The 24,475-nt window shown below is 46.4% G+C and overlaps 1 protein-coding gene across 1 annotated transcript in view; it reads left to right on the top strand.

The window, feature by feature from the left end:
• The first annotated feature begins 9,744 nt into the window (after window positions 1-9,744).
• IFT140 (intraflagellar transport 140) overlaps window positions 9,745-24,475 on the top strand; it is a 51,388-nt gene continuing 36,657 nt past the window's right edge. The window contains exons 1-14 of the mRNA XM_075286079.1: window positions 9,745-9,829; window positions 10,988-11,155; window positions 12,415-12,636; window positions 13,065-13,186; window positions 14,663-14,784; window positions 16,220-16,395; window positions 17,006-17,097; window positions 18,516-18,622; window positions 18,933-19,078; window positions 20,278-20,481; window positions 20,830-20,902; window positions 22,081-22,172; window positions 23,546-23,673; window positions 23,953-24,070. Coding sequence (XP_075142180.1) covers window positions 11,009-11,155; window positions 12,415-12,636; window positions 13,065-13,186; window positions 14,663-14,784; window positions 16,220-16,395; window positions 17,006-17,097; window positions 18,516-18,622; window positions 18,933-19,078; window positions 20,278-20,481; window positions 20,830-20,902; window positions 22,081-22,172; window positions 23,546-23,673; window positions 23,953-24,070 — 1,749 coding nt within the window. The 5' untranslated portion in view covers window positions 9,745-9,829; window positions 10,988-11,008. The remainder of the gene's footprint in view (window positions 9,830-10,987; window positions 11,156-12,414; window positions 12,637-13,064; window positions 13,187-14,662; window positions 14,785-16,219; window positions 16,396-17,005; window positions 17,098-18,515; window positions 18,623-18,932; window positions 19,079-20,277; window positions 20,482-20,829; window positions 20,903-22,080; window positions 22,173-23,545; window positions 23,674-23,952; window positions 24,071-24,475) is intronic.

The following is a 24,475-nucleotide window of genomic DNA, read 5'->3' on the forward strand; positions in this document are numbered from 1 at the left end:
GCCCAGAGTTATCTTTACCTGTTGCAGGTGGTAGCGCAGTAACAGAACTATGCAGTACAATAATACCACCAATACCAGGAAGAGCTACATGAGTATACCACTGCCCAGCAACAGCGAGGCCGACAAGACGCACCTGCCCACCTGCGGCTGCCAACTGTCAGCTGCAGACATGAGGATGCTGCAGAAAAATCAAGTCAATTTTATACTTGCATTTCCCCTATAGATTTAGGGCTAGTTCACACGGGGGGCGGTATAGCGGGTTTTGGCACCGATAGTGATGCGGTGAGCAAAACCCGCCTGCCACGTTCGCGGCTTCCCCCCTTCCCCGGTGTCAGCTCAAATGAATGGGCCGACTCCGGAATGACTGAGCCGCGGAATCCGCCTGAGGAAAGGGCAGCCGCTCACGGAAAAAAGAAGCCTGGCGGTCTCCATAGACCACCATTGTGAGGAGGCGGATTATGACGTGGATTATGCACCATAATCCGCCCCCTCTGTGCCCATGTGAACGGGCCCTTAATAAGGAAAAAACCTGCAAAGAAAAATGCTGCAAACGCAATGTTCCCACAGTGTTTTTTAGCAGTATCGTGCAACATGAGGCCTTAGTCCTAAAAGGGTCTTCCCATCATAGCAAGTTATAAGTTGCAAATCAGAGGGGATCGGTCAGGAGACCCGGGGGAAAATACCCAAAGTACAGCACTCGGCTATCTATGTCACTTCCATTGAAATGAATGGAGCGGTCCGTGCTGCCCGGCCACAACGCCATTTACAACCAGGGACGAAAATTCCCATTCCCCTGATAATTGGAGGCCCCACAACGATCTGCAAGTTACCCCCTGTCCACAGGATAGAGAATGTCCTTCTAAGATGGGGAAACTCCTTTAAGCGATTTCCACCTGTATCATCATAGCACTTTAAGGCCCAAATCTTCTTCCTATTAATTTCTCAGTTTATCCTTATATCATATAAGTAGGCCCCATATAAGTAGGCCCCACTTCTTGGGGCCGTGGGGTAGATTTATGAAGGTTGGCGTTGTAGCTGTGTAGATTTCAGGGATCATCTACAAAATAAATGGACCCTAAATTTGGCAGGGCCCGTGGTCCCGCACATACCGAACCCCTTACAGTCCAGTGGCAAGGGTGGCGCACACACAGAAAACGTGGCAAACAGACTTTTGCAATATTGTGCAACTTTTTTAAACCTTGTGAGATTGAATACTGATGTGCAGGTGATGATAAATTTCCATGCACATTTTTTTTTTTCTGATACAAAGCTCCAAACCCACTGCATAATCCTAAAACATTGCAGGAAAAAATAGGGATGTTTCCCTTCTGTCAAATTCACTCCTGGCTTTGGCTCAAGAGAAGAGCAGCCATCTTACTACACCCACAGTTGGCCAAAACACTAGAATATTTGCCAAATTTCACAGTAGCCAAAATCATACCAAATGGTGCGACGTTTCTGGCGGTATTCATAACACATGGCGGTGGGGGAGGTGCAGATTTCACTATATGTAAAGGGTGAAATCCTCGGTGACGCCGGCAACATAAACTGACATGGGGCAGAATGAAAAGCAAAGGCCAGGATACACTGCAGGTATAGGAATGCATTGTACCTATAGGGGGAGGGATCATATACATATACAGTATATATAGCATCAATGGTCTGTATACAATGCATAGAAGCCAGGTCTGTAGGTGCAACCACCAGGGGCGCTATTACAACGAAATGGTTAACCCCTCTCTATCCCGGATACACTAAATATACGTGCCAGGTCACGTATATGTGCCAGGTCACGCGGCACGTTACTCCGTGTGAATGCACCCTTAAGCTGATTGTAAGAGGGGACAGAATTTTCATTTTCTGTACCCTTAGTGCCAGAGTGCCCCCTAAAGATTATTACAGTACCCCTAAAGCAGATTGCAGTGCCCCCATAAAGATTAGTGTCCCTATAAAGATTAGAGTGCTCCCCTAAAGAAGATAAGAGTGTACCCTTAAAGATTACAGTGCCCCCATAAAGAAAATTACAGTGTCCCCATAAAGAAGAGTAGAGAGCCCCAATAACCATTGTCAGAGCCCTTTCATATGATTATGTTTTTATAGACACCCAGGCACATGTATTACACATCTATTCTTTCCATACACATTAGTAGTAACACTATATAATAATGGACTATGGGCACGGCCGGCCCTCATACAGCGCTCACTTCTTCCCCATCTACTAATAAGGCAGCACTAGAAGTCGCCATAAAGGTCTCTCCCAATCCTCAGGACACTGGACTGTCTCTCACAGTGTATATGTCAGTGCAGGGCAATGGACACTGCCAGGCAGGAGCTACCTGAGGGTCTCACGGCCATGACATCACGTCACCTGCGCACGGCCAACTGACATTCAGAGCTTAACGGTCGACGGCGGAGAGAAGAAGCGATTAGAAAGATTTCTAAGGATTTCTACAGATTTCATTTTGGATTAATTTGGAATTATTTGGATTGAGTGAGACAACCAGGATGGTGTCCACTGGAAGAGGAGAGGACGGAGAGGAGAAGAAGAGGAAGAGGGAAGAGGAGAGCGACGGAGAAGAGAAGAAGAGGAAGAGAGTAGAGAAGAGTGACAGAGAGGAGAAGAAGAAAGAAGAAAAGAGGAAGAGGGAAGAGGAGAGCGACGGAGAGGAGAAGAAGAGAGACGAGAAGAGGAAGAGAGAAGAAGAGAGTGACAGAGAGGAGAAGAAGAGGGAAGAGAAGAGGAAGAGGGAAGAGGACAGCGATGATGGACTAAAGGAGAAGAACAAGAAGAGAAGATCCCAGGATAAAGGATCGGAGGACCAAGAGCCGACCCCTGGCAGGAGTCAAGACGCTGGAACATCAGGCCCCTACCCCGGCCTTACCATCAGCCGCTTCATCCTCCACAAGATGTTGGGTAGGGGCAGCTTTGGCAACGTAAGTTATATCACTTCTTATTCATTTTGACCCCTATTTTATTTTGTGTTTTCAACATTGCAGACTGGGTAAATATTAATTGTAGTCTAGGTCTATGGGGTGACTGTTAGGATTCCCAGACACTTTCCTGCCCCCATGACCACTGCTTTGTGCCCCATATTTCATCTGCTCTGTGTATCACCATAGTTAGGTTTAGTGTTAATATAAAGGAGTACTCTGACTCATGGAGGATCTCAGGATCAGAGCTGGGGGGGTGGACTGTTTATTTCCATGCTGACCCCAAACCGCTCCACCCAGCCATCTTGTGCCTATTCTGTCCATTCCCATATGGTAATAGTAGAGTCCCCCTTTATGGCCTTTCCATACACAATCCCAGAGGTGACACTACATGATGCCTAGGAGCCCCTTTTCCTTTTTGATGTAGTAACCATTTTCTATTTGTCTCCTTCAGGTTTACCTGGCATCAGTCCCTGGCCGACAAACATTCATGGCAATCAAGACCATCGACAAAAGAGAGGACAATATGGATACCATCGTGAGAGAGCAGCAGATACTCGCCGCTGCCAGAGAATGCCCGTTCATATGCCACCTCTATGCCGCACACCACTCTGAGCAGCGGGCATATTTAATAACCGAGTATCTGTCTGGCGGCAGCCTGGAGGATTTGATAAAGATGTGCGGCTGCCTGAACATCGGCAACGTAAGGTAAGAAAAGGGGTAGATACCGGGAGTGGGGGAGGGGGAGAAGATAAAAGCTGAGGTCGGGGGTTGTAGTCTGGGATTTGCTAACACTGACATTTCTCTTTGTTCTTCCCCCGAGATTCTACGCGGCAGAGATCGTTTGCGGACTTCAGTTCCTCCATGGACACGGCATCGTCCATCGGTAAGAACTTTCTTCCTTCTATGTCTCCCCTTTACATTCTGTATTTCATGCACCCGGCTTTCCTAGGGTCCTGCCTGGTTTGTAGTCACCCATCCCCCGTCTCCATTGTCATTGTTCAGATTGTCATTTTCTTCTCTTATTTCGTTACAGTGACATCAAGCCAGGAAACATCATGTTGGATGCAGAAGGCCACACCCGTATCATCGACCTGGGGCTGGCCCAAGATGGAGTCACCACCTCCTCCAAACTCTGTGACGTGACGGGCACCTTCAACTACATGGCCCCAGAGGTGCATTTCAACACCGGATATAGTGTAGCAGTGGACTGGTGGAGCTTGGGAATAGTGACATCCAAGATGGCAACAGGACAACACCCGTTTTCCGAGGGTAAAAACCAACGGGAAGCCTTTAGAGCCAAGCTCACCAAGAAGCCAGAATTACCAGATGACATCGATGCGGACTTGAAAAATCTTGTCAAAAATCTGCTACACAAGTCTCCTACGCATCGCCTGGGTTTGTGCCGCAACATCAGAGAGCATCCATTCTTTGCTACCATCGGCTGGGAGGAACTGGAGCAGAGGAGAGCGCGGCCACCATTTACACCGTTTCAGCCAGTTCTGGAGAAGGAAGATCTGGAGTGGCCGGAGGACAGGAGCGCCCTTCATCCCATGGACCACCATAACTACACGTCACCAAGCTGGGATGCCTTACAGAACGAACTGGCGCCTACAGCCCAGAACTACACGACTCCTCCATGTCTCTGCTGCTCTGAACGACCAAGGCTGCCTTGAAACACCGACTCTCTCCATCGCCATGCCACACTTGCCAAACAGCGTGAAGATCGTCTGCGTCCATCGGGAGCGGCCTGTGCTCGGCTCAGCACAGGCCTGGTAAGTATGACGCACAACACACATCACATACACTACATGATAGGTATAGGCAGCACACGCACTACATGATAGGTATAGGCAGCACACACTACATGATAGGTATAGGCAGCACACACTACATGATAGGTATAGGCAGCACACACTACATGATAGGTATAGGCAGCACACACTACATGATAGGTATAGGCAGCACACACTACATGATAGGTATAGGCAGCACATGTAGACACATAGAGATAGTGGCCATTGATCCTGGGATTTATTCCGATTGCCAGATTTGGGGTCAGGAAGGAATTTTCCCCTATACTGAGGACAATTGGCCCATTCCTCACAGGGTTTTCGCCTTCCTTAGGATCAAAACACGGCCTTAAATAGGATTAGATGAGAAGTAATAATAATAATAATAATAATGATAATGATAATAATAATAATAATAATAAATAATAATAATAAATAGTAAGCTAAAAATAGGAATTAATAGGAAAAAAAATGTAGTTACAAAAATATAAAGATTAGATAAATAAGAATCTGGAAACAGAAATAGTAGAATAGAAATCTAGGGAAAAAAAATAAAAAAAAAAATAAAAAAAAATAAGACATAAGTTATAACTCATACATAAACACGCACACATATAGAATATATATATACACTAGCTTAGTATAGAAAAATAGGATAATATGTAGATTTAATATTATAGTATAAAAGAAAAAAAATGAAAAAAAAAAATATATATATAGGTTATAGTTCACACATAAACACACATAGGAAAAAATAGTATATCTATATACACATACAGGTATACAGTAGTGACATATAGCATTAATATAGTAATAAAATGTAACCCCTCCCCCATCTATAAATACGCTTAGTAATATACACATATATAGACGTAATGTAATATGACCCCTCCCCCATCTATAAATACGATTAGTAAGGGAGCGTTCACACTACCGTCGGTGTCCAGGTAGTGTCCGCTCCTAGTGTCCGCTCAAAATCTCTCATGGACATTAGGAGCGGACACTGGCTGTGTCCGTGACACCTGTCATTTATTTAAATGGGCATCAGGTGCTTTCTTTTGCACTCCGTGCCCTTCCTTCCCTGTCCGCAAGTGAAGATGTCCGACTTCTCAAGCGGACAGAAAAACCCGACATGCAGGGTTCTTCTGTCCGCTTGAGAAGTCGGACATCTTCACTTGCGGACAGGGAAGGAAGGGCACGGAGTGCAAAAGAACGCACCCAATGCCCATTTAAATAAATGACAGGTGTCACGGGCACAGCTAGTGTCCGCTCCTAATGTCCGTGCCAGATTTTGAGCGGACACTAGGAGCGGACACTACCTGGACACCGACGGTAGTGTGAACGCTCCCTTATATACACATATATAGATGTAATATAATAGGAATATAGTAATATAATATCACCCCGCCCCCATCTATAAATAAGATTAGTTTTATATACATACATATAGACATAGTATAATATAATAAGAATATATTAATATAATATGACCCCGCCCCCATCTATAAATAAGATTAGTATAATACACATATATATATATATATATATATATATATATATATATACACGTAATATAATAAGAATATATTAATATAATATGACCCCTCCCCCATCTATAAATAAAATGTTCCCCCCTTTACCTCTTACATCTTTGTCCTTGTCTTTATTCTCATTGTCTCTCCTTGTAGTAAATCTTGTTCAGGCCTCGATGTCCTTTCCCAGCACTCGGGATCTTCAGGGGTTTCCAATCTCACTTTAAGTCATGTTACCTCTAGATGTCTATAGGTGGTGTGAACAGAGTCCTAAAGGGTTGTAGGCTCTTTACCGTCCCTTCCTGTAACCTGTGGTCGGACCTGACTGCAGCCGTTCACTTTCCCTACAGCGCCTCTAGAGGTAATGACGTATAACACACTTCTCACTGACATCACTGGGTTGTCCATGGACATGTTGGGTCTTCTAGAACAAGAGTCTCTGCTTTTAGTCTTTTTCCATTCTGGGTAATAGTTGGGGGTCCTGGCTGGAGGACCCCCCCTCTATTACCTCAGAATTCCCTGGGGCAGTATAAAATGGGTTTTCTAAGAGAGACAATGAGGTTATTGGTTATATCATAAACAGTGAGGGTTTCTTACAGCGTATAAACCCAGATGTCACCAAACTTCTAGAAACTGGTGAACAGTAAATCTGTCCGGTTATGTGGTGACATATCCTCTGCTCCTAGAAGGGAGAGTCCGCTCTGCTGCACCATTAGGCCGTCTCTGATCCCGGATTCTTGTGAGCAGTCGGCGCGATGTAATGATGTCACTGAAGTCTCCAGGAACAGAGACAGGAGCAGAGACAGGGGGATCTGGGAGAGGTTTTCCTTTTTTGGTATGGTTGTTCAATATTGTGGGGCCACAAGGAGAGCGACATAATACTGTGGGGGAACCAGAAGAGAGGCATACTACTGTGGGGGAACCAGAAGAGCGGCATACTACTGTGGGGGCACCAGAAGAGCGGCATACTACTGTGGGGGCATCAGAAGAGCGGCATACTACTGTGGGGGAACCAGAAGAGCGGCATACTACTGTGGGGGCATCAGAAGAGCGGCATACTACTGTGGGGGCATCAGAAGAGCGGCATACTACTGTGGGGGAACCAGAAGAGCGGCATACTACTGTGGGGGCATCAGAAGAGCGGCATACTACTGTGGGGGCATCAGAAGAGCGGCATACTACTGTGGGGGCACCAGAAGAGCGGCATACTACTGTGGGGGCATCAGAAGAGCGGCATACTACTGTGGGGGCACCAGAAGAGCGGCATACTACTGTGGGGGCATCAGAAGAGCGGCATACTACTGTGGGGGCATCAGAAGAGCGGCATACTACTGTGGGGGCATCAGAAGAGCGGCATACTACTGTGGGGGCACCAGAAGAGCGGCATACTACTGTGGGGGCATCAGAAGAGCGGCATACTACTGTGGGGGCACCAGAAGAGCGGCATACTACTGTGGGGGCATCAGAAGAGCGGCATACTACTGTGGGGGCACCAGAAGAGCAGCATACTACTGTGGGGGCATCAGAAGAGCGGCATACTACTGTGGGGGAACCAGAAGAGCGGCATACTACTGTGGGGGCACCAGAAGAGCGGCATACTACTGTGGGGGAACCAGAAGAGCGGCATACTACTGTGGGGGCACCAGAAGAGCGGCATACTACTGTGGGGGCATCAGAAGAGCGGCATACTACTGTGGGGGAACCAGAAGAGCGGCATACTACTGTGGGGGCATCAGAAGAGCGGCATACTACTGTGGGGGCACCAGAAGAGCGGCATACTACTGTGGGGGCATCAGAAGAGCGGCATACTACTGTGGGGGCATCAGAAGAGCGGCATACTACTGTGGGGGCATCAGAAGAGCGGCATACTACTGTGGGGGCACCAGAAGAGCGGCATACTACTGTGGGGGCATCAGAAGAGCGGCATACTACTGTGGGGGCATCAGAAGAGCGGCATACTACTGTGGGGGCATCAGAAGAGCGGCATACTACTGTGGGGGCATCAGAAGAGCGGCATACTACTGTGGGGGCACCAAACAATACACATGATACTGTGCGGGCACCAAACAATACACATGATACTGTGGGGGAACCAGAAGGGGGACATAATACTGTGGGGGAACTAGAAGGGGGACACTAAATTGTAACTCCCAACCGTCCTCAATTTAGATTTAAAGGGATCTTTCAAACATTTTTTTCTAACACATCGGGATAGCCTTAAGAAAGGCTATTCTTCTTCTACCTTTTGTTGTCTTCTCCGTATGCTCGCGGCCACAAGAAAAATGGTCACTTACACAGTATGGTAAGCGGCCGTTTTCTTGTGGCTGGCAGGCATGCGCAGTTGGCCTGCCCTAGGCCCAAGGCCTAGAAGTTAGAAGACACCGCCGGAAGAAGACGCGGTGAAGACCTCGTTCCAGAAGAAGATGGAGGCAGCGCTGGAGATTTCTCTCGCAGCATTGAGGACGCCCCCAGTGCTGCGAGAGAACTCATTTACATACCAAGAAAAAACGGAATTTGAAGCGAACGGCGGCATGGAGAAGACAACGAAAGATAGGAGAATAGCCTTTTTAAAGGCTATTCCTACGTGGTAGGCAGAAAAAAAAGGGATATTAATGATAGGATCCCTTTAAAGGTAATGTTAGGGCACGTTCACACGGGGCAAGAGGGAGCGGATTCTGACACTGAATCCACCTCAGAATCCGCCCCCTCACAATAGGGGTCTATGTAGACCGCTAGCTTCCGTTTTTCCGTGAGTGGTACGTTCTGGCTAACACAATAAAGAAGCGAGCTGCCCTTTCTTCAGGCGGATTCCACGGCTGAATCAGTCCCGGCGTCCGCCTCGCGATAGCACCCTCCAGACATTCATTTGGGCCTACTGTGGAGCGGGAAGCCGTGACTGTCAGAAGCCATAACTTCCCACATCAGAATCAGGACCAAAATACGCGGTCCCGTGACCCATGTGAATGAGGCCTTAGGTTCACACTAGCGTTCAGCTCCTCATGGGGACCTGAAAGACAGATCCACTAAATGCCTATTATCCGCCATACTATCTGCTAAAAAAGCGTTACCCGCGAACCCCATAGACTGTAAAGCCGTGACACCTTTCTCTAACACAAATGTGAACCTCGCCTAAAATACTTCTACTTAACTTTTTTTACAAAATAAAAAACCGCATCCAAACTATGTGCGTTTTTTTTCCCGTTTAGTTTTTTGCTACACCCCCAACTGCGTTGTGTGAATGCCCCCTGACAGCGGCCGGACAGCCGAAAGCAGAAACTCTGAATCCTGAAAAGACTTGGCCTAAAACATAAACTGCATCCGTGTGAACAGGACTGTAGGGGTAAAAAATATCACGTGACTACGTGACGTCATCACACGGCCACAGACCTTTCATTCAAAGCATCTCGCCTTCCCCCTGCTGGGCGGAGCTATACTCATACGCTGCGATGATTGGAGCATTCCAAGCACGTGGTTCTCCAGCCCGTTGTCAGGGTAACGGGAAAGCGAAGCGGCCTGGTTCTGGAGCTGAAGCCTGAGCGGAGAAGGGAGAGAAGCGAAGAAGGAGGCCGGAGGGTAAGAACTATAGAGCGGGGGCTGTGACTGTACCCAGGGGGGTCAGGGGGCTGCTGTATACATGTACACAGGGTAATAGCCCGAGGGCGCCCCCTCTGTGTACGGCTGGGACATACCATGTCACTTTCCCTGCGGGGGTTTACTTGTGTCTGACTAGTTACTTACATTTATTATTCTGCCATTTTTGGAGATTCAGTTCCATTATCATTTACAATGTCTCGGACCCGTTAGGCAGTGGCGACTTTAGCTGCGGCGCAAAGATGGCGGTCCAGCCCTGCGCTGATTACAGCTGATGTAAGTCAATGGGGTTGAGGGGACGCGACATGACGGCCACAAATAATCTGCCGTGTGTCAGTGATCTGAGGCGATCGTCATGTTGCTTAGCCCGAGCCTAAGACGATTTTCTCCGTGACTGCCGTTGTGCGACCAAAGATCGGCGTCTCGCCTTGTAATTCCTTCACTAACCTAAGGAAATGGAGTCTCAGCCGCCGTCGGGGGTCGCCATGGGAAGCCATTCCATTAGTGAAGGAGTCACAGGGTGACGTGGTGATGGCGGTCGCGGCCAAAATCACCGGGCAGCCCTGGTTTGCACCCAAGTAATGGACGCAGAGTGTCGTCGCCCACCGCCACCGCTGTACAGTGAATATGGCTGTGGCCGGATCAACTCATAAGGCTCTTTGCTGCTGCAATCAGTCAGAAGCCGAGTACCGGTAATTAAAGGGGATTTCTTGCAAAACAAGTTGTCCCCTATCTATAGGCTGTCTCTGTCAGTCCCATAGACTTTGAATGAATTAGCACCGTACATGCATGGCCTCCACTTTGTTCATACTCCTCCTCATTGTGGTGCAGTGATCGGCCTCACATCCATGTTCTAGTGATCTGGGATAGCTGATAATGTCAATTGTGGGTAACCCCCGTTTAATACATCTGTGGGGGCAGCTGCATTTAAAGTGGTAGTTCAAGAGTTCATTTCGGTGGCCCATCCTAAGGTAAGGTAGTCAATATCAGATCAGTGTACAGATGGCTCCAGACATTACTGTCTGTACGAGTATTGTAAGTATAATGCAGTTGTGTGATCCACTGCAAGCCTATCAGGCCACAATAGGATATAATTGTGCAAATATATTAACACATTGTTCTGCTTTCGTGTACACACAGGTCTCCAAGGCTTCTTGAGCAATGGCTGTGTATTTTGATCATCGTATAGAAACTCCGAATCTTGCAGCATCGCCGTCTATCATCACCTGGCATAATCTTCACACTTTGCTGGCTGTGGGCTCTGTCAGTCCAACTTCTGGTGGTTGTGTCGACATCTATTGTGAACTGGTAGGTGCTTCCATGTTCCACGGTGAGTGGACTTGGGGAGCACGGAACAGGGAGACATAGTGTTGGGGCAAGTTTACCCAGCAGAATTTGTTACTGATTTTGAGATGGATTCCACCTCAAAATCAGCTCCAGATTCTGCCTTTAGGTTAAGGACCCACGGGCCAGAGACTCAGTGCTAAAGCACTGCCGGAAGAACCATGGCGTGAACGCATTGCCGTTCTTCCCGCAGCGCTTTGAACAGAAAGTTCACGGAGTGTTCCTCCGCGGACTTTTTGTTAAAGGGATTCTACCACTAAATTTTTTGTGTGCTTTAGACGTCAGAATAGCCTTTAGAAAGGCTATTCATCTCTTACCTTTAGACGTGGTCTCCGCTGCACCGTTCCTTAGAAATACCGGTTTTTAACTGGTATGCAAATGAGTTCTCCACAGCAATGGGGGCGGGCCCCAGCGCTCAAACAGCTGCACACCGGACCGCTATTTCTAAGGAACGGCGCCGCGGAGACCACGTCTAAAGGTAAGAGACGGAATAGCCTTTCTAAAGGCTATTCCGACGTCTAAAGCACAAAAAAAAGCGATTTAGTGGTAAAATCCCTTTAAAATTATATCTACGGAAAGCTGCCAGCATTTCTGTAGATATAAATGACTTGCTGAGATTTTCAAAACCGCGAGGTGTCCGCACTGCGATTTTATTTTTTTTCCACAAAGTGGGAATGGGATTAGCATGAATCCCATCCACTTTCCAAGTACTGTAAAACGCTGCAGTTTTTCCCACGGCGGCAAATCACGGCGTTTACGTCCTGTGGGGACACGGCTTTAATGTACCTCTGATTTTTTTGTCAGTGGGAGGCAGAGATTAAAGCAGGTGGTAATTTAGAGCTAGTTCACAAGGGGATAAGTGCTGTGCATTCTGGTCCTGATTCCGATGCAAGAAGCCGCATCAGAATTGGACCAAAATGTGCCTGCCACGACTGTTGCAGCTTCCCCCTCCGGAGTAGACTCAAGTGAATGGGCCTAGTCCGGAGGGTGCTGTCGCGAGGCGGACGCCGGAGCTGCGGAATCCGAAATAGAAAGTCATCTTATGAATGATGAGAGCTTGAACCCCTGGCTTCACATCATTTAAAGGGCTTTTCCATCTAATTAAAGGGGTTTTTTTCAGGATTGAAAAAAACATGGCTGCTTTTTCCTGAAAAAAAGAAACCGCACACCTACCTACACACTGTGTGTTGTAGCATAATTCTGTACTGCTGCTTCTGTTACAGGGTGACCATGTGAGTGGTTCACATGTCGAAAGGTCCTACCAGCCGACCCTCCTGAGCTGGCATCCCACAAAAAAGTTACTTGCTGTCGGCTGGGCAATGGGAGAAGTCTTAATTATAAATGAGCCAGACAAAGAGCACCATGCTGTACCATCAACACACAGCGCCGAGGTGTCATTGCTGGAGTGGAGCAGTAACAACAGCCGCCTCATTTCAGGAGACCATGTGAGTATTTCTAGTCTCTATCACGTTGTGTTCTGCAGATGAATGTTTTTATTAATAAATTCCCCCGTCTTAAAGGGGTTTTCTGTGCTAAAATATTTATGATCTGTCCTAAGGATAGGTCATCCCTAGCTGATACAAAGAGAATGGAACAGGAAGCAGATAGTGCTGTTCTCTGAGTAGTGGCCAGATCAGGTATTGCAGATCAGCTCCCATTTATTAAAATGAGACCTAAGATGGAATGACTCAGTTTAGCCACTACACATCTTGTAAAAAGCCATATAGCTGTGTGATTATCACATAACCATAATTGATTTCCATCCTGAACCTATTATATGTCTGCAAGCAAATGCTTTAGAACTTTTTTGATGTGTAAAATAAAAAAAATAATAAGGTAAAGTGCTGTTGTAATGGATATTGTATTTGTATAGAATGGCTTACTAGTTATGTGGAGGCTGGACCAGCGAGGCCGAGTTCAGGGAGGACCATTACTGAAGCTGGACTACCACAAGCCTTTGACTCATTGCCTTTTCAAACCAGCATCTCCAGAAGAGTAAGTCCTAATCTTGACAGTGTTTCTCCCATACACAGCTCTGTCTTTCCATCTTTAGGCCGGGGGCCCCATGGTAAATGCTGTGGTGGAAATGCCCTGGCAGAAACCACTACATTTTACATTACCTGCAAGATGGATGGGATTCTGGCTAATCACATCCACACATTGCAGAAAAATATCCACAGCGGACATGGTACGATTTCAAAAACCGTCGGTCTCCAGCCCTCAAACAGCACTGGGGGGCGTCACTGGAACGCCCTGTTCCTGTATCTTCTTCTGTCCTGGGTTTCAATCTTCTAGGCCTCGGGCAGAGCAACTGCGCATGGCCGGGCCACAAGAAAATGGCCGCTTATACAGTAAGCAGTCAGCTCTGCCCAAGTCCCAGAAGATTGAAACCCAGGACGAAAGAAGACACAGGGAGAGGGCATTCCAGAAGAAGATGGAGGCGTCTCTGGAGACTTCTCTCATAGCACTGGGGACGCCCCCAGTGCTGTTTGAGCGCTGAAGACCGCCCCCAGTGCTGCGAGAGAACTCCTTTGCATACTGAAGAAAACCCAGATTTCTATTGAACGGCGGCGCGGAGAAGACATCTAAAGGTAGGAGAAGAATAGCCTTTCTTAAAGCTATTCCTACGTGTTAGAGAGAATAAAAGGGTATCCAATGATAGGATCCCTTTAAACCTAAACAACCCCTTTAAGTAAGAAGTGAGCCAAAATAAAAGGCACCATTTTATTACGAGGCCTAAGCTGCCACCGGTAAGTCCGCAGACTAATGTAAATGTTGTCTTATTAAAGGGATTCTACCACTAAAACACATTTTTTTCTAGTTAACACGTCGGAATAGCCTTTAGAAAGGTTATTCGTCTCTTACCTTTGGATGGGCTCTCCGCCGCGCCGTTCGTTCAAAATACCGGTTTGTACCGGTATGCTAATGAGTTCTGTCGCAGCGATGGGGGCGTCCCCATTGCAGCTCGAAAACCGACCGCAGCGCCTCCTCTCTGGTCTTCTGTATCCTCCCCTTGCTTCTTCAGCGTCTCTGTCGGACGCCTGCGCAGTACACTCTGTTCGGCAAAGATTGCCGAACGTACTGCGCATGCGTGAAATTGCAGTGCCCGCACTATGGCTGGGACCGCAATTTCGCTGCGAGAGAACTCATTAGCATACCGGTACAAACCGGTATTTTGAACGAACGGCGCGGCGGAGAGCCCATCCAAAGGTAAGAGACGAATAGCCTTTCTAAAGGCTATTCCGACGTGTTAACTAGAAAAAAATGTGTTTTAGTGGTAGAATCCCTTTAAGCCTAATAGTCTGCCAGTATTGCCAGAGCAGCCAATAAGATTCATTCTTTTGATTTATGCAGATCAAGTTTGGAAGTGAAAGGAGCGATCTGATTGGTTGCTGTGAGCAAAGCCGATCGCTTCAGAGCAGCTCTTCTGCATTGGCACCATTATGTGATTGTTATTGCCCTGTTTTGTAGGGATGTGGCACAGTTGGCTAAAGCCGCAGTCAGCGGGGACGAAAAGGCTTTAGATATGTTTAATTGGAAAATGAAGGCAGCCGTTCAGCAGGAGTTCTCCTTCTTCATCAGCACAGGAGATGGTACGTAGCGGTACAGTGGAGTAGATATATATACCTCCAGGAGGTGAGTTTTTCTCTATAAGGCCAGCTTTGAAGATTACGACGCTATTTCATGGTTGTTTTCTAATGATTCAGTCACTTGTACTACCTCTGTGCCCCATAAGTGGCTGCATAATAAAGGAGGGGGATTTTTTTTTTGTTTTACAAGTATACCATAAACATGCATTTGCCCGCGGTTTCGTCCACGTGTCGTTGTTGGTAATGATACGACTGCACCGGCGTGTCGGCTGTTGCACATGTCTGTATGTAAGCACGCCACCACCTCCCAGACACCCCCTTTCCCAACCCCCCCCTCCTATGTTCCCCCTTCTCACCTGCCCCCGTTCCAGACACCAATTCTCCTCTTCTGCGATCACCTTTTCCTTGGCCCCACCTGAAACCCATCTTCCGCGGCCCCCCTCCTCCCGCACCCCCCCTGGCCCCGAACCCTCCAGTCCTCCGGGCTACTCACGCACACCAGGCACTGTGGGTTCTGCGCACAGCTAATTTGCATGTTTGCGAGTCTCCGTAGCTGCGAATAGCCAGCATCTTCAGTACGCACACACATCCCAGCCAGGTGACACACGTGAGGCGCTGCGCACAGCAAGGCCGCATGTTCGCAACTCGCCGGAGCCTTTAGCAGCTGCTGTATCCTCCACCACTCACACCGATCCGCAACAGCCGAAACAGATTGTGGAACCGCACACAGCAAGGCCACATGTTCGGCACTCTCCGGAGCCGCGAGCAGCCGCTATCTTCTCCAGCGTGCACAGTATCCACACAATGGCCCGAACCTATCGGCGCAGGGCTGAAGGACCCTGGGATGACGTCATCTCAGGCCCTTCAGCCGAGCGCGGACGGCATTCCGATGTTTGCGGTCGCGATGTCCGGCCATTTAGCAGCATAAAAGGCAGCCTATGTTTCCTTCTAGGGTCCAAGCTAGGTATGTGCCAATTGTCAGCCAAATCCGTGCAGCGGTTTGGCCGTGATTGAGGAACAAACATCCAAACACACAAACATCCAAACACACAAACTTTCTATTAGTAGGATATAGATGCCTTTCTGCCTATATAGCAGTATACGGGGTGGCTGGTATTTGAAATATATGTCAGGGAATACATGACAGATGCGGAACAAAAGATGGGACACATTGGAACGCGACATGCTCAATCTTTGTCGGGTTTCCCTTATACACTGTAGATAGACGGATCAAACAGAGGATCACTCCTTTATCTTGTGTGTATGGGCAGCTTCACTTGGGAGTCACATACAGCTAAAATACTGTAACACGGTTTCTATGACATGATTTTTTGGTCACTTATTCCATATATATTCTTTATTGTTTGAGTTCATGCAAACATTTGGTTTTACACAGACCAATAACCTATAGATTTATTCTATGTTTTTTTGGTGTCAGGTTCCATACACTGGGTGAACGAACAGGCAAAGAGCAGCCAGGTCATCGGCATGGACAGTCCTGCAAGGAAGCTGCTCTTCCTGGAGAAGAAATCCGTACTTGTGGTGGTGACAGAGAATTTGCTGCTGTCACAATTTTTTGTGGGTCCAGAAGGAAACACAGAGGAGATATCAAAGGTGGGTCATACATTACAATATACTTCTTACCTGTTATAATGGTAGTTCCCCCCTCTCCCTACTGAGTGTGTATGGGGAGGTTCGGAGGAATAGCTGTTGACCAAAAGCTGACATAGTCACAAAATCACAGAATATGCTATAAGTGGCTGATAGATGCAGGCTCTGTCTCTGGCCCGTCTGCCTATATGGTGAACCTTCCCCAAAACTTTTGTTAGTGCAGCCTCCTTATCCAAGTGCAGAATGAATGGGCTTCTTCTTATCAGATTACCTTTGTGTAACAGTGACAATGGTCAAAGGTTTAGCTTGATTCTGGGTATATTATAGGTTGTATATCATTGACTTGCATCATGAAGATAGGGACATGCAAAGCAATGCCAACCCACAATGGTCAATGCCTGCACGCTCTTGCGGGTATGTTCCTGCAACATCATTTGGCCATTGGCCTCTGCAGGAGACCTAGGCGGTGGTCATATCGTATGTCTTTATTCTAACACAGCTTCATATCAAATGTTAATGCAAAATGGCTTTATAAAAGGGAGGGAAAAATAGGTGGCCCTTGTTACCTGTGATGTTGGGTCAACTAAATGACAAAATTGATTTTGTTGAACAGGTGAAGCTGTCTGGCCGGATTAGCAAAACATCGGATATTATCTGTGTCAGTAACTCCTTACTGATCACTGCAACAGGAGAAAGCGTCATAAGGTAAGTCATTGTTTTTTCAAGTACATAATACACATAAATAATATGTTCCACGCATAGGGGTTTGCCAACAAAAGACCCTCATCTAGTTGGCAATTCAGGGAGCGGCTCCGTCCTCCTTGGTTCTTCCATGCATGCAGGTGATGCAAGAGAACACTTACTGCCACGTTCCACCAGCAGGAGGTGCTGCGATCAGTTTGCGAAAAGTTATTGCCCAAAGTGGTCTACCCCTTCCAGCTTTCCACATGAAAAATGTGTAGGTTTCAGCTCTACCTGCACATTATTGTGTTTGTTGTAGAACCTTTGTTGTGATATTTGCACCACATATAGTTGAAGTGAATAGGGATTCGGAAGACCTCGAAATCTGTAGTTCAAATCCCCATCAGTTTTAAACCCCCCAAATCCTTTCCAAATTATTAATAGTGCTGTCTAGGAGCCTTTAATAGGAGAAGAGCTGTCTTGAGATAAATCTGGTAAAGCAGGCCCCGCCCCCAGTGCACTTGCAGTCTTATTTGCATCTCCATAAAAAGATGATTATCTCTATATTGCTGCATCGGATTGTGGTCATGTTTCTGCTTCTATTAAAGCCCCCTGTTATTGGGTTGGGTTGGGGGCCACTTTATAGACTCCCTTTTAAAGTTCTTAAGAGTTCATAGTAGCTTTATGAAGACAGACGAAGAACGGAGTATTGGCCCAGTCTGAAAATGTAGGGTATGTTACTGAACAGCTGTGAATGGGATAAATAATTAAGAAATTACCTTTTAAAGGTGTTTTTTGGCTGCAGTCAAAAATTTATGGGAGAGCAGGAAAGGGATTCAAATAATAAAAGAAAGTCTACTCGCCTAGGTCCGCTGTCCTGGTCTACAGCCCCAGTCCTCTGTGCTGACTTTCACGGGATGATGTCTGCAGCCAGTCAATATTATTATTGTAATCCCTTCCCTAAATTCTGTCCTGGTACCAGGAATCCACTTGAGGATACAGGCACGCAGTCCTGCAATCACACACATCCACAACTCTGCTACCCTCAAGCTGGGTTCATGTCTGCGCAGGAGTCTACGTTTCAAGACTCCATTGCAGCGACTGCTAAAAATCACGGCATGATGTGCTGCACACCTGACTTTTTCGTACAGCGGTTTTCTTTATAGTCAATGGGGTCTGTTTTAGTGGTCTGCACCAGAACAAAGGACACCCAGGTGCAGGTGTGAATGTAGTGTCACAGTGTACCCTGGCTGCACGATTTTACTGCAGTATCGTACAGCAATTGGCCACCACAAGGGGGCAGATTTCAGCCACATGAGGGGGTCAGATCAGCTGGTCTTACTTTTGTTTAGGAACACACTTAGTGCTGTGAACTTTTATTTCACTGTCTATTATAACTTCCATGGAATGAAGTATAAATCATATGATATACTATCCCTCAGGTTCTGGGATCTGGAGCGAGAGGACAATTACGTGCTCTTCTTGGACGAGCAATTGGGATTTGAAGCAGAAGAAACCATAAACTGTATATCTTACTCTCCTGCCAAAGGTATGGCTGCTCCTGTCTCTAAAACGTCATTATGCAGACTAATGTGTTACTAGTAGCACAGGAGTTTTTAAGAAAAAATTATTTGCCTATTTGGTGTCCATTTTAAGGGAGATTCCACCCACAAGTCAGCGGCAGGTTCCACCCTGATTACAATGGGAGGCTTAAATCGGAGGAGGACACTGAAAAAATAAGCGTCCTGCTTGATCTTGTCACGGATTCTTCATGGCTTCATCTGATCTATTGCAGATATAGACATAGCCTACCTATGTATGCGTATGTATGTATGTTCATTGTTTTTCTTGTGTTGCAGCAATTCTGGCAGCTGGAACCAGTAAGGGCAGGGTGGCCATGTGGAGCAAAGTCACTGATGGACGAAAGTCCTTGAGGGCAGAAGGAAAAAACAGCTGGAAACTTAACACCCCAACAGAACTGGAAGGCAGTATCACACAGATCAAAGTGAGTGGTTTGGTGCAGCCATGTGCAGCCTACTAGTATTATAAATTGTATCCTACTAGTGGGTTTGGATGTTTGTGAGTTTGGATGTTTGTTCCTCAATTACGCAAAACGGCTGAACAGATTTGCATGAAATTTGCCACATACATAGATAGGAACCCTGATTAAAACATAGGCTACTTTTTTATCACGGTAAATGACATCACTACATGACCGCTGTGAAGGAATTTAGGTTCACACAACACTAAAGGACCTGTGATGATGTTATCACAGGTCCTTGAGCCATTCTCAGATAGGATCATTCTAGTCAGTGGATCGTTCGCGGGCAGATGCTAGTCTTAAATAAATATGTTCCTTTAAACACCATTTTACAGTATACAAATAAAATCTGACCTGGGAAAGGGGGCGGCGACAGCTGGCCCCTGCATGGATTAGCTGTTTGAGGTTGCTTCTGACACCCATAATATACAGTACACAGAGCCAGAAGCAGATAGATCTGTACCCTGTATAGTGGCTGGGCCCTGTTACTGCAAGTTTTCCCAACTGATCCATGTCGGCCTCCTGCCAGTCAAATTTTTATGGCCTATCCATAAGTCCTGGAAAACCCCTTAAGCCATTTTGTAAATAAATAACATTACTCATCTTATGCTGACTTACACCCTGTATTATACTCCAGAGCTGCATTGAGCATTTTGCTGGTGCAGTCGCTTATTCTGATTGTGCAAGGAGGTATTGTTCTTGTAAAGGTTTGTCAGGGTAGTCTTCTGGGGCTGCTTTTCATCCCTTCCGGTCTCTTCTCATCTTCAAATTTGTATTAAGTGGCCCAGTTAGAAGAAAACCCATCTACTGCACAGGAGGTCATCCTCACAATGTATGTCTATGGGAGTCAGATCGACGCTGCAATGGACCTGCATTGTGAGTTTGACCTCCTGTTCATCAGGTAACACATAGGGGGGGATTCATGACATGTCTTACACCACGACAGTGACATAAATAATCACAAACTGACCTGCAACTATTTAATTAAAATAGTCACAAGTGGTGTTTTTTGCACCGAGCTCGCCACTTTTCCAAAAGTGATCAGTTTTCTCCTACATCTTATTGATCCAGCTTTATGGCTTTGTTCATTCTTATTTCATGGTTGACCAGCAGATGTTTCCTTCTCCTCTATTGACCCGAATTTTTGCTTTATCTTGATTTAGTGGGGATCATCTAAGAATCTGTTAGCTGTGAACAACCTCAGCTCGGTGCTGGTCCTCAGCGAACACGTCATGTCCTCTCATTTCCATCAACAAGTGGCCGCAATCCAGGTGGCGCCTTCTCAGCTCAGCCTGACCTACTTCAGTACAGGAACCAGGCACAGCTTGAAGACTGACATGTACATTAAAGGGGTCTTCATCACTAAGGTGAGCGGAGTGCGAGAATATAATGTCAGTAAAACTATACCTTTAATGTATGTTTGTTAATTCTCATAGTTAACAAATGATTGATCATTTAGTCCATTTACACTGGATAACATGATGGCCAACCTACGGTGGCGAACTACAACTCTCAGCGTGCACTGACTTCTCCGGTATAGGCATTCTGGTAGCTGTAATTTTACAATACCTGGCGGGCCTCTGGTTAGAGCCCCCTGCATCAGATGCTACTGATACCTATGTGGTGGTGGATTACATTTTAGATTTTTTTTTTGGCACATAGCACTTATAACCGGAGCTGCAGAATAATAAAAATTTTTGGTTTATAATTTTCAGGAATCTGTTGCGGTTTGGAATGGGAAATTGGTAACAGTCTATGAACTTAGCGGACCCACACTCAGGAATGCAGGTATGTGCATTGCTCTCATCCGTCCACTTTGTGTTTTCACTTTAGATTTCTGGGGCATTAGCTTAGTTCAGCCAGGGCTACTGAGGGAGAAGCTGAACCTTAGTGGTGTGAACCATCACCTGTCCAACTGGATCCTAGACTACCTGACAACCCGCCCTCAGTATGTGAGAGCCCGGGACTGTGTGTCTGACACTGTGATCTGTAGTACGGGGGCACCACAAGGTACAGTCCTTGCCCCATTCCTCTTCACACTGTACACTGCTGACTTTAGGCACAACTCCTCCAGCTGTTACTTACAGAAGTCTTCCGATGACTCTGCTATGGTCGGCCTTATCACTGATGGTGACGATAGGGAATACAGAGACTTAAACCGGAACTTTATTGAATGGTGACAGCAGAATGCTGGGAAGACCAAGGAGATGGTGGTGGACTTTAGTAAACGGAGAAGTGCTCCGACCCCGGTGGAGATCCAAGGAACATGTATTGAGATAGTCAGGACCTATAAGTATCTGGGCGTGCTCCTCAATAATAAACTAGACTGGGCTGATCACCTGGAGGCGCTGCACAGAAAGGGCCACAGCAGACTCTACCTGCTCAGGAGGCTGAGGGCCTTCGGAGTCCAGGGGACACTTCTTAGGACCTCCATGTGGGAGAACAAATCCCACCCCATGTATGGGACCCTGATGGGACTTGGCAGCACTGTAAGTGACCGTCTGCTTCACCCCAAGTGTGAGAAGGAGCTATCGCAGGTCCTTCCTTCTAACCGCGACCAGGCTGTATAATCTACATCAGACCAAGCGCAGACACTCCGCACAGAGAACTAATGATTATGAAGTCTTCCTTCTTTCTTCTTCTGTTCCTTAGCTGCTCTGGACTCCTAGTATATCTTCTCTTCTCAGCATATGCGTGCCTACGTCTGTAATATATTACTGTGTATTATCCTGTATCTGTATTACTAGGCTGCTGTAACATACTGAGTATCCCCACTGTGGGACTATTAAAGGATTAAAAGGATTAAGTATCCTCCACTGTTTGGGAAATTTTATGTATATGCATTTTTTACTTTAGCTTCACAATACTTGATATTATGGTGGTTCTCATCAATGAACATTAGACATAAATGTCATGTTAATATTTCATGATTTCATTGTGTTATGTAATGGTAATTTTGTATTCAGGTTCCTTTGCCAGCGAGTCTCCTGTCCTGGCAGTTCATGAGGAGAACATCTACACTGTAGAGCCTGGCAGAGTCCAAATTCGCACATTGCAGGTAAGCACACACTGTTGTTTTTTGTTTTTTCTTTTAGAAAAATCTTAGATTTCTTTGCATGGTTATGTAATCCAAAGACCTTTCCATGATGTCCTTATTGTGGTTGGGATATCTTCTCATACATGTAGTGTCCTCCTGATAACCAGCCATGATGTCCCTTTTGTGGTCGGGTTATCTTCTCATACATGTAGCGTCCCCTCCTGATAACCAGCCATGATGTCCTTATTGTGGTCGGGTTATCTTCTCATACATGTAGCGTCCTCCTGATAACCAGCCATGATGTCCTTATTGTGGGCAGGTTATCTTCTCATACATGTAGTGTCCTCCTGATAACCAGCCATGATGTCCTTATTGTGGTCGGGTTATCTTCTCATACATGTAGTGTCCTCCTAATAACCAGCCATGATGTCCTTATTGTGGTCGGGTTATCTTCTCATACATGTAGTGTCCTCCTGATAACCAGCCATGATGTCCTTATTGTGGTCGGGTTATCTTCTCATACATGTAGTGTCCTCCTGATAACCAGCCATGATGTCCTTATTGTGGTCAGGTTATCTGCTCATACATATAGTGTCCTCCTGATAACCAGCCATGATGTCCTTATTGTGGTCGGGTTATCTTCTCATACATGTAGTGTCCTCCTGATAACCAGCCATGGTGTCCTTATTGTGGTCAGGTTATCTTCTCATACATGTAGTGTCCTCCTGATAACCAGCCATGATGTCCTTATTGTGGTCAGGTTATCTTCTCATACATGTAGTGTCCTCCTGATAACCAGCCATGATGTCCTTATTGTGGTCAGGTTATCTTCTCATACATGTAGTGTCCTCCTGATAACCAGCCATGATGTCCTTATTGTGGTCGGGTTATCTTCTCATACATGTAGTGTACTCCTGATAAGGAATTCAGATTCCAGAAGGAATCTGTCTCCCTAGTGCCACCTATAGGTAAATACGCAGTAAAGCACTGAGACAGGACTAGGGATATCATCCAAGCCAAAGACATACATCTGTGGACCGCACTGGAGTTCCTCAGCAATGCAGAGAGGGGTTCCAATTGACTGGGGTGGGGATACATTCAAAACAGCAGTTATATCCTATAGATGGCAGTAGAGAGGCAGGTTTCTTCTTTCTTGAGGTGAGTTAATTTGCATACATTTCCCAGAGAGCTTTGCTCCCTATTTGCTTTGCATTGCATTGCTCCTTAGACTCCCTATGTGAGATGGGTCTTCCTCAAGGATCTTCTGTCAACTCTTTCTATTGGGTTGGCATATCAGACATTATATACATATTAGACATCGCTGATTATTGTTTGACCAGACCAGCACAGTCCTTGTCACGTCCACTGATGTCAATGTCTTTCTTATTTTTTAGGGGACAGTGAAGCAGCTGCTCCCGTTCTCTGTGTCAGAGGGAAACCCCTGTATGTTGGACATATGCGGTACTTTCCTAGTGGTTGCCACTGATGCCGCCCACTTCAAGCTGTTTGACCTCTCTAGGAGGTGCGGTAATTGCTTTGGAAGAATAATCCTCTTAATCTTCTGGTAACAGCCCAGATACCAGTGATCTTGTCATTGCTGCCAACTCAACACATCTAAATATACAGATCTTTATCTTGGAGAATGGGAAGCGGAGGGCAGGAGCTGGCATGCCGTGAATGTGTATATAAATAACTTACCCGAGACAATCAGAATACCCTTGTAATATGTTCTCCTTGTCACGTCTTCATTCCTATATTACTGCTTTGTGATTGTACTGACATTAATTTTGTTTATGTAAAGGGAGGCCAAAGCCCACAGCAATTGTAAGAACCTCTCCGAGCTGGTGCCAGGACTGGATAGCATTGTGTCTATCAGGTGCAACGCCAATGGCAGTAAAGTCAGCATCCTCGCCAATAGGGTAAGGTTAATGGCTTGTCATCCCTGTTAGAAGCGTTGACCAAAGCATTTTAGCCTCCCTGCATTTTTGTACATGACCGTTTCTGCAGCTTTATAGTAAAAAGCTTTGTTCCCCTATACTGTCCAGACGTGGCAAGCATGCTTTAAGCCAGTGATGGCGAACCTTTTAGAGACCGAGTGTCCAAACTGCAACCCAAAACCCACTAATTTATCACAAAGTGCCAATACAGGAATTTAACCTTAATAATGTGCAGATCCACAATTGCAGACATTTACGGACCTGCAAAATATGGACATACGAATGGGGCTTTATAGGCTTTCTGGTCCACTGTGACCCTCACACAGTCCAAACTGCTTCACAGTGACCCCCACACAGTATAATCTGCTGCACAGTGACACACACATA

Source organism: Leptodactylus fuscus, chromosome 8, assembly GCF_031893055.1.
Source record: "Leptodactylus fuscus isolate aLepFus1 chromosome 8, aLepFus1.hap2, whole genome shotgun sequence".
Taxonomy (NCBI): domain Eukaryota; kingdom Metazoa; phylum Chordata; class Amphibia; order Anura; family Leptodactylidae; genus Leptodactylus; species Leptodactylus fuscus.